The sequence below is a fragment of the Eleginops maclovinus genome, chromosome 8 (assembly GCF_036324505.1).
Source record: "Eleginops maclovinus isolate JMC-PN-2008 ecotype Puerto Natales chromosome 8, JC_Emac_rtc_rv5, whole genome shotgun sequence".
In the NCBI taxonomy this organism is placed as follows: domain Eukaryota; kingdom Metazoa; phylum Chordata; class Actinopteri; order Perciformes; family Eleginopidae; genus Eleginops; species Eleginops maclovinus.
This window is the reverse complement of record NC_086356.1, coordinates 13,816,516-13,827,145: the sequence shown is the minus strand read 5'-3', so window position 1 is coordinate 13,827,145 and position 10,630 is coordinate 13,816,516. Positions and strand designations below refer to the sequence as shown.

The following is a 10,630-nucleotide window of genomic DNA, read 5'->3' as shown; positions in this document are numbered from 1 at the left end:
TGTCAGAGTGCATCAACTGTATTCAAATGACTGATTGATACGGGTAATTGACAGTGTATAATCTGCACGTCATTGGATGGATTATTCTGGTCATCAAAGACATATTTAAGCACATTATTCTTTACACATTTACTGTCAGTTCCATTGTCTTCAGTTTAAAATATTTCTTGAAGGTAAGCTAAAAACATGAGACGTGTGATCCAATTGACACGTGGAGATAGGGCAGGATACCTGACAAGCCTGTGACAGTTGATAGGTTGTATTCAGTTTCACAAGCAGCTCCCGTTGGAATCTTAATCAGGCTGCAGTGCCAGTGTCTGCATCGATTTCAGAATCAGGACTGAATGCCTTGATACATGTGCAATGTGTTTGTTATTTTTTCTGTTTAAATCAGTTAATAAACTCGTCTTTTAAGAATTGTTCCCCTGCATTTAACTCAATATACCCTCAATTCCCATGAGTTTGATTTACGTGTTGGTTTTTCAAGCCAAAATATGTGATGCAGTTTATCTCTAACAACACCGACTCCTGCTGTTGTGAAGAGAGCAAATGAACACATTGCTACAATCTAAAGCTTGAATCCTTCATAAACTATTGTAACAACCTGAGACAAACCATGACATGTTTAACATGGTGTGTCAGGCCTGAAAAATGTTTGGTCTCACTTTCACCTCTCCTTTGGTTTTAAGATTAAGGGCAAAGACACTTATAGAGCCTTGAGCCAATTAACAAGGTGACTCACGAATGTTGGCACTGCCCGTGTCTGACTGACGTAATGACTGTAGTACTTGATACTGAACATTTTTAGACTTTCTTTAGATGAGGATTTGTTTTAATCAGATATACAACAAGCTCACATTAAAGTAAATGAAGGTCACCATCAGACTTTAGTCTATATTCAATCTTTTTTAGAACAAAGACATGACCTTTAAGGTTCTGCATGTCTTTCAACGTTTGAGCTTTCTGTACCGTAAGTGCAACCATTATCTTAGCTTCAATCACACAAACAATGAAAATAAATATACGTTTTACACAAAAATATGAAAAAATAAAAATATTTCCTCCAGTCTGGTAAAAATAACAGTCACAGTAATGATATATATTAATATAGATTTCTACTTGTAATTCACATCCACCATCACGGTATAAGACGTAAGACTCTTTATTTATAATGGCATATATTCTCCGTTTCCTCATTGTTCTTTTGTAGGATCTGGATTTCATTCATCCTCTTCTGGATTTTCATCCTTTAAATCAGGGGTTTTCAACCGGTGGTCCGCGGACCCCTGGTGGTCCGCGGCGGCATTGCATGTGGTCCGTGACAAGAGCCTATGTTGATCAGTTCACCATTGTTTTTTTTTAATATAAATTCGCTTTGATATTTCAACACATTTCCAGAATACCGTTACATATCGTGAAAAATATGTTTAAAATAATATAAAGGAAATTCAAGCTGACAGAATGTAGCCTTGCGCCTATCCAGTCTATGGTAGCCTGTGATTCGCTAATGGTAATGAGTTGCGTCGCTAACCTCACTTATTATTCATTACGTACAGTCTTGCGAGCAAAGTTGACACACATTTATAAGCATAGCCGACGAGAGTATTTTAAGATAGGTTGTAGTACAGCAAACATTTGTTACATATGTACTAGTCTAGCTATATATCTAGCACCAATGGATCGTTTTGTAGTGAGGAAAGTGCCAGAGGGACAGGCTGCCATGACAGAGGGTCAGGCTGCCACGACAGAGGGACAGGCCGCCACGATAGGGCAAGGACAGGCTTCCGAAGCGTCAACTTCGCAAAAAAGACGAAAAAGAAAATACAATGAGGAATATGTTAAATATGGATTCACAGTGACGACAGACAGAGCAGGAGAGGAGGTACCACTGTGTTTCGTATGTTCAACAATTCTCTGTAATGAAGCTATGAAGCCGTCGAAACTTACGCGGCATATGGAGACGCATCACGTCCACTTGAAGGCCAAACCCGTTGAGTACATGCAACAGATGTTGCGTGATTTCAAAGGACAGCAGGCTACCATGAGGAAGAGTGCAAAAATAAATGAAAACGCACTGAAAGCATCGTATCTGGTCGCTCTCAGGGTTGCAAAAAGTAAGAAGCCCCATACCATTGCAGAGCAGCTTATATTGCCAGCAGCCATAGATATGTGCAGAGCTATGGTAAGCGAAGAATGTGCCAACAAATTAAAAACTATTCCGTTGTCAGACAACACAATCGGAAGACGAATTGGGGAAATGGCAAATGATGTCAAAGACCAGCTGATGGCAAAACTTCAGACAGTTCTGTTTTCCCTTCAAATCGACGAGACGACAGATGTTACTAATGATGCGCAACTGTTAACATTTGTGCGATACGAGGACAGTGGCACTATGTGCGAGGAATTTCTTTTTTGCAAACCACTGCCCGGGCGAACTACCGGTGTAGAAATATTTAAAGCACTGGACGATTTTTTCACGGAGCACAATATCTCGTGGCAGAGGTGCGTTGCATTATGCAGCGATGGGGCCCGAGCCATGAGTGGCAGCAAGACTGGACTGTTTGCGCATGTAAGGAGGGTGGCTCCGGGGGTAATTTGGACACACTGCCTGATTCATAGAGAGGCTCTCGCCTCCAAAGATCTCAGTGTTGAGCTCAGTGGTGTGTTTGATGTCGTTGTCAAGACGGTCAACTTCATAAAACGAAACGCATTGAATACACGCCTGTTTTCATCCCTATGCCATGACTTGGGAAGTGAACACAGCTCTCTCCTTTATCATTCAGAGGTGCGTTGGCTGTCTCGCGGCGCTGTGCTCGCCCGTGTGTTTGAACTACGCGGAGCTATCTACGAGTTCTTGTGCGAGAAGCATTCTGATCTGGCTTCCAATTTCAACGATAGTTACTGGTTAACTAAGCTGGCGTACCTCACAGATGTTTTTGCAGAGCTGAACAAGTTGAACAGCTCCATGCAAGGGAGAGATGCAAACGTCATGCAGCTCTACGAGAAGCTCGACGCATTTGTGAAAAAAATGTCAAAGTGGATCGAACGAGTGGAGAGCAATAACTTGGCGATGTTTCCTTCAGTTGAGGAATACCCTGACAGCACTGACATCAACGACACTATATGTGAGCATTTGAGGAAGCTTGTGCGTCAATTCGCAAAGTACTTCACTGATTCGGAAGAGTGGCGCCGTGACAGCAAGTGGATCCTGCTCCCATTCAGTGACGATGCATCAGTAGGGTCAAGTCTGACGGCTGTGGAAGAGGATAAGCTGATTGAGATGTCCACAGACTCTGTCAGGAGGCATATGTACGACACACAGCCCCTTGTTAAATTCTGGATAAGTTGCCAGACAGAATTTCCACAGCTTGCTGCAAAAGCAATGAGGTGTCTTTTGCCCTTTCCAACCACATACCTGTGTGAGAGTGGTTTTTCTACACTGGCGTACTTAAAGAATAAGTACAGGGCTAGGCTTGATCCAGAGAATGACATGAGACTGTCTCTGTCTACCATTTCGCCACGAATAGACAGGCTGTGTGGACTTCACCACGCCCAGATATCACACTGACAGGTAGGCCTAATTCTCCCATGTTTTCACTGTTACGACCCTGGCGGGTTTAGGCCCCGCCCTGTGTTAATGGTAAGCCTGTTCTCTCTCCCTGCTTTTCTCAATCTCTCTCTGCTTTTCTCAATCGCTCTGTCTCTACAGCAGGTGATTGGTGACAGGTCTGTCCTGGCTGGGTTATAAAAGCCCTGACCAGCCAGCAGTTGAGGCTGCCTTGGTCTTCATTTGTTGGATTTTGGTTCTCCGGTGTTGTTTTGTCACACACCTAGACTGACTTTGCATGACATTTTTAGTTACTTTTCCCAATACTGAATTGCACAACACTTTATTATTCTTTATTCTTTCTTTAAAATAATCTTTAATTTAATTTAATTTAATAAATCTACTTTTATTATTATAAAATCTGCGTGGCCTCTCTTTCATGTTTCATGCATTGAGCTATGCATGTAACACCAAATACACACGCGCACGCGCAGGCACATCAGTGGGCCGCGGATTGCTTTCTAGTCCGAATGGTGGTCCCTGGGACAAAACCAGTTGAAAACCCCTGCTTTAAATGGTTGTCGTCGCCTTGGTCCCCCTCGCCCTGCTCACCTAGAAGAACCTTACTGTACAGTTTCTGCTGCTCTTCTTTGAAAACATCTTTGACTTTTGCTCGTTTCAGCCCTCCATCCCTGAAAAGAAACAGGTACGAAAGTAAAAGGAGAGTCACACACGTACTCAACACTGTTATCAGTGTTTTCCAGAAACAACAGTTTCTGTTAAAGCTATGAACTAAAAACAATCTGTTCTGGAAATCAGCCAGAACTGTGTTTTTTTTTAGGCTGGGCTAATTTTAGAAACTGTTTGTGTAACGACAAAGCTTTAGCTAAACATGCTGCTTATCTCAATGAACTAAGTGAAAAAGAAAATGGGCATTTATGTAACAGTCGTGAATGATAGCAAGCATTTTCTTTCTTTTGCTATTTATTTACACTACCTTTGGATGAAAACTTGGCTAACGACTCACCAAATCAGATCCACCATTCCTCCTTGTTCAGCTATGGCTGCTTTCACTCTGTTTGCAAACTGCACCGCATCCTCCCCTTCCTACACAAGGACAATACAAAACAACAGGCTAACAAAAGAAGGGTAAAGTATTCCAGTCAATGAAATAAACAATAGATCATCTGAAAGACCTATCACTGAAGTTTAATCTTTCAAAGTCTTCATTGTCCTCTGCACAATAGCCAAAGCCTAGTTGTTGGCCCAGGCTCCTCCAACAATGCAACACAGAATATTATAGAGAAAAAGCAACCTAAAATAGAGGGAGACAATGGTCAAAAGGAAATTATGGTGCATATGGGAATAAGCAACAAGTAAACTGTATATATAATATAAACACAGTTCATTTTTAATTAAGTCCTGTATATTGTAACTAAATGAATGCTAAAAGCTACACACATTTGTTGCTGAAAATGCAGAAAAAGTTGAATATTAAAAAAAAAAGGTGTCTGAAGCTGCTTTCAGCTACAAAAACCTACTAAGTGTGTTGCAGGATTTAGCGGAAAGATGCAGAAAAGTGAAATCATTTTTAATAAAAAATGTTAAAGCTCAAATGCATTGCACTGACTGTTGGAAATGTAAAATTGACAGAGTAGGAAAAATAGTGATAAAGCATAATAGTTAAAAGAGGTATAAACAACAAAATGTATTGCTGAATAATTTAATAGTTAAATGGTTTCTGTAGCTGAAAGTAGACTGAAGGGTGAAGGGGTACATCAAATGAGCACAGTATTATACTATAAGTACAAGTAGTAGTAGTAGATCTAGAATAATAAACCTTATCCTGAACTTCTTGTTTGGATACAGTGATATTCTAGGGCTTTTATTTTGAAAAGACATCCCTCTTCCTGCGCTCTCTGTAGAACAGCATTCACACAATAATTAGTTGTGACATAGACTTTCACCTCTCTGTTCATCGGTGGCAGGTACCAAACGCTGCAGACAACGGCCCAGCTGCTCATCATCCTCAGCAGATAATACACCATGCCAAACTTACTGCTGTTCCAGAAAGCATCCCCAAACCGAGGATCATACTGCAACATGAAAATAAAGTTATATAGGATGGCAAAATTAGTAGAAAGGAGATAAAGCACAAAATAAAGTTCCTACCTTTATGGCAACTGGATAGACTGTGCAGGCAATTTCAAAGCTGCCCTTTTTGAACATCATCACTGATGTGTTGTTGATGCAAGTACCTGCAGCAGCCATAGCGTGAAGACTTATTGACACAATAATACACAATGCTATGGGCTTTACACGTATACAGTATATAAGATGTACATCATCATACCCTCAGGGAAGATCAGGATAGGCTGTTTCGTTTTGTCAGCAACATGATCACTTAGCCTGAAAGGGCAAAGCATAACATATCAATACATTTTTTTTTTTAAAGACTCTTGCCATTAACCTCTAAGCTACCAGCTAAATTATGTTCAATATTAACCACTACTTGTATAGCAACCAAAATCAGTATAAATGTATACCCTGTGATCTATATCTAGGTAAAATATTACCTGAGTTGATATAAATTGCAGGAAATGTCATTATCTGCATGTGGTTATATTCTTCAATGCCTATAAATGCAATTTGTATCAACAGGAAGCATGTGGAGAAACGGTATGTGTCAGAGCAACACAAACACTGAGAGATGCACTGGTACCTCTTGGCCACTAGGTGTCGGTCTTTGACTTCTGATCGTTCGAACCAAATGTGAGGAGAGGATTTGACCATGGCTCGTTGCATCATTCCCATCAACCCTCCATGTACCTGGCCGACCTGAGAGACGAGTTCAGCACAAGTTCATCTCAAAAACAACATTTCTACTTATCTTTAATTCGTCATAATCATTTACTCTGAAAACACACACATTCACTCACTCGCAGAAACACACACACTTTTCTACCATAGAGTAGAAGCCATCATTGGCCAGGATGATGACATCAATGGGTGTTGTGTGATTGGACACACAGATCCCTCCATTCTTTGGTTTGTTCTCTCTAGAATACGATATGAAAAGCTGTGAATATTACAGTTTGGATGATTATAAAGTTATAATGTTCTATCTTAACTGGTTTGGTTTCTTAATATTAAACATGCTGTACCTGTTATGATAAGTGATGATTGCAGTGAGAGCTCTCACACAGATGCGGTGACACATCAGATGAATCTTCTCACTCAGGTAGAACCTTAACCTAAAAATACAGCATAACAACAATTACTCCCCCCCTGACATTTTAAGCTTTCACTTTGGTCCCAATAGATGTCTCATGTAGCTTTTGGTCATTTAGTTTCTGCCCTTGTAATGTTGACCTTGAACTGTTACTGAGAATTGTGGGAAACTTACTCTCTATTTGGTAAAAAGCCCAGCAAAGTAGTCAGGGCTACAAGGAGACCAATGCCAGTGACTGCCAGAGTAACCCTGCAGAAGAAAGCAGAGCCTATTGTTAGATCTGTAAAGAAAGGTGTGTAGCTTTATTCATGTTACCTTTGTATTTTTACACAGTTGTGGGTAGGCCACATTACTATCATAAGCATTAAACTGTTTGTAGAATGAAATTGTAGTGCTATAGTAGATGTTTGCATTTCTAAAACTCACAAAAGGCTTGTATCAAATGAAATATATTCCAATGGGATTGATCACTTTATTCATGTGGATGATTTTGTTTGATTTCCTTTTTTTCAGGGTGATGAGATCAGAAATATGGCGACTTACATTTACAGCTAATTCGAAACCTCAATAGAAACTTAAAAAGTAAAAGTTATTGGGTACAGCCCTACATTATAAGACTGAACTAGTTGTTAGCCCCTTTTCACGATGAGATGTATTTTATAACTTCCTCGACCCCATGCCCTGCCTGTGTGCTGCTCTGACCTGAGAGGCAGCAGCACTCCATAGCGGACGAGGACTCCGAGGCCCCAGATGACGGTGAGTCTCAGACTGATGTGACGGAAGTTGTAGTTGCTGCGAGTCAACAAGTTCCAGCTATCCAGTTCCTGGGAAGAAAATCGCTTGGTCACCTCATCATCCAGTATGCTCTCCACACCTCTCCGGCAGAAGAAGAAGATGTCGGCCATCTCAAATTGTGGCTCTGAGTGCGGACAGCGGGCAGAACCACGGAGCTCCTGGAGCTCCTGCTGCAAGGACGTTGGTGGTTTTTTGGCTATGATTCCTACAATGGGAACAAGAAGAAGACATGTATTTGACATAATCATCAAAATGATACAGCAGTTATGAGTGAGAAATATAAAATATAACATGTTTACCATTGCTATATGGTTTATAGAGCTGCTGATTCTTCTCTTTTGCTCCTATCTCCATTCGTGAGGTTGCCCACTGTAAGAAAAACACATTTGTATAACTTGAAAACAATGTTACATTTTTTAAGATGAGAGATTCATAGAATATATTTTTCAGATGACTAAACATTGCAGAGATATTTCAGAAACATGATGTGGTCCAATTTCAGTTTCACGCTTCGTCTGATGTGAAATAGGTCACCATTTTGGCCTCTGGGACACATGGGGGAGAAAAGAATCCTCTATGATGTGTGCGTGGAATAAAAACACCAAAGAGTGTTGTGGAATGGCTGTAGCCCATAAAACACAAACTATTCACAATTACTACATACATAAACTCCTACACAATCAACTATATCCAGACTTGCTGCATGAAGCAAAGATAGTTGACACTACTCAATGCATAGAAGCCCTGTAAACAACATAACTGATTCGGTGGTGTAGATAGGTACAAAAAAGAAAAAAGAAAAGCCAGCTTGCTCTACTATTGTCCATCTGGCAATAGTCCTTAACAAATCTAATACAACCTTTGGGAAATTAGTAAAACAGTTAGCAATCTAGTTGCAACCGCAGTACTGTCCCTTATTCTAGTGCCAAAGGGAGTTCTTACAACTCCCTCAGAAACTGAAGGACCCCAGGGGCAGGGCTTGAGGAGAACTCCTTTTGTTCTATGCAGCACATCACAAAAAGTCCTCCAACAATAGATAATAATCGTCCCAGGGGTCGAACTCCCTGCAGTCTCCACAGCACCCTCAGATAACAGTCCCATGGCTAAAAGTGTGTTGCTCCCAGCAATGTGCCCTAAACCACAATCCCTGAGGAAGAGGAGGCAGCAGCATCATGGCCTCTGCCTCTTACAGCCCCCTAATACTTTGATTATGTATCATTCTAATAACATGGTGCAATACACAGAGACCAAGCTCACCTCAAAGATCTTGAGAAGTGTCCTCATGTATAGTCTGCGGATACCAAAAGATATTCCAAGTACGGCCGGCACAATTATGAAGACAATTAGAAGAGTCAACCAGGCAGTGATGAAGACGCAGAGACATCTGCACAGCAGGTTCTCAACAGGAATTGTAAACCAAGCCATGCTGCTCACAAGGCTCCTGGTCAGTCTGAAGAGACGCCGTCCGAAGCCCACAGTGGAACGTACATTAGGAGAAACTCATTGTCGGCGTCTGATAAAGATAGATCATAACATTAAGATTAGTCAATATCAAGATTAAAAGGACAACAATTATACCCCCTTTCAGGTGACCTCTGCAAAACTGTGATTGATTTATCGCTAAAACAATATAATTATTTGCTGTTGACCAATAATGGGTAGGATATTAGACACATAGTTCCACTCATATATTATTCAATGAGACATAATACTATTTAATCCAGCATCAGGGTCTACAGTTTAATGCTAAAAAATCATGATGTCCTTGGTAACCCCCGCCCTCCATTTCATTGTATTTATCTATTTATCGGAGGTCCTTTGTCAGGGAGTCTCTTATTACCAGGGAGTGTCTTATTATGTTGAATTTATTATGTTGAAGTTTATAAAAGGTTGTAAGAAAACTACATTAATATTGTCACTTTCTATGTATTGAATGATAAATAAAAAAAAACCTCGTATAAACCATGTAAACCTCAGAGCAGAGGGATTCAATTGACACAGAAAGGTTTGATAAAAGCTAGTTACTCTTAATAATTGAACGTTATGGTACAACAAGCAGTGCTATCTAGCTACAACCCTTCACAAATGATCATCTGCATTACTGTTATTCTAACATTAATTAGAACTACCAGCAAACAGCTACTGTTTTCTATGCTTCATCACTAGTGTAGCCTACTAGCTAATGTAAATGGGACACGTTAACTTACTCTGCTGCTGTATGCCTTATTTAACAGCAAGTTTCCACGAATTAGTTTGGTAACAAGCTAGCAAGATAGCTGCTAGGTTAATGAAGCTTACTTTGACCAACGGCTAACGGCTAATATTGTCTTAGCTACCTGGTAACGGCTTTTACCGTCCCCCGGTTTTAACGGTAGTATGGTGGCGGAGGAGTGAGGTGACAGACGGTCGACAGGTACAGCAGGTGTTTCTCCATCAGGACAGCCCCGGCTGTAAAATCGGTACATGTATTCGTGTGCAGCTGCTGGCTTTATTTACAGGCTTACCATAGCAACATGACAACAGGTGACCAATGAGAGCCGCCGTCACTGCACTGTGGGCAGGAAGTGCACAGTAATCTGATTACAGAGGGGTGGTCCAAAATGATCTTTCAGAGTTTACATTAAATGAACATAACCTGCTGAATGTCAATTTAATGCGTTCACTATGGAAAAAGTACCAAGAAGACAACAACAAAAAAAATCATTTTTTATCATTTTACTGACGCTTTTATCCAAAAAAATAACTTATTATCATCACATGGACTAGTAGCCTATCCATTATTACTACTAATAAAAATTGATGATGCGCTTGGCATTTATGTTATGAGTTACTTATATCACGTTTACATAAAAAGACAAATCTGTGAAGAAAAAGAACCTTAAACAACAACATTGCGTGCAAGCTGTGAGAGGGTGAAGATGTGTCCTGTTTCTGTTAACTTTACAAAATGAGTCATTAAAGAAAGGACTGTGTGTTTCTATTATTAAGAAGACTTGCCAGAATGTTTTTGCCTCTTTTGTAGAAATTATTACCATGAAAGTTTGATGAAGCTTTTT

General features: G+C 40.3%; 2 protein-coding genes across 4 annotated transcripts; one reads left to right on the top strand and one right to left on the bottom strand.

Annotated features, from left to right (window-relative positions):
* Positions 1-858: 858 nt before the first annotated feature.
* On the bottom strand, positions 859-10,114 carry gpat4 (glycerol-3-phosphate acyltransferase 4). Of its 3 annotated transcripts, XM_063890358.1 has the most exons (15): positions 9,911-10,114; positions 9,009-9,087; positions 8,832-8,905; positions 7,874-7,943; positions 7,482-7,779; positions 6,954-7,028; positions 6,712-6,801; positions 6,513-6,606; positions 6,270-6,385; positions 5,901-5,956; positions 5,720-5,805; positions 5,515-5,643; positions 4,575-4,654; positions 4,124-4,239; positions 859-1,255 (listed from the first exon to the last, which is right to left on the bottom strand). In XM_063890358.1, the coding sequence occupies exons 3-15, from the start codon at positions 8,856-8,858 to the stop codon at positions 1,221-1,223; spliced, it is 1,272 nt and encodes a 423-aa protein (XP_063746428.1). In that variant the 5' UTR covers positions 8,859-8,905; positions 9,009-9,087; positions 9,911-10,114; the 3' UTR covers positions 859-1,220. The 3 variants fall into 3 exon arrangements, with proteins under 3 accessions (XP_063746428.1, XP_063746426.1, XP_063746427.1); XM_063890356.1 differs by having other exon boundaries at positions 8,832-9,087; XM_063890357.1 differs by having other exon boundaries at positions 8,832-9,087; positions 9,782-10,096.
* LOC134868945 (protein FAM200A-like) lies at positions 1,248-4,120 on the top strand. The gene is made up of 2 exons (XM_063890355.1): positions 1,248-3,571; positions 3,710-4,120. The coding sequence occupies exon 1, from the start codon at positions 1,487-1,489 to the stop codon at positions 3,566-3,568; it is 2,082 nt and encodes a 693-aa protein (XP_063746425.1). The 5' UTR covers positions 1,248-1,486; the 3' UTR covers positions 3,569-3,571; positions 3,710-4,120.
* Positions 10,115-10,630: the final 516 nt, after the last annotated feature.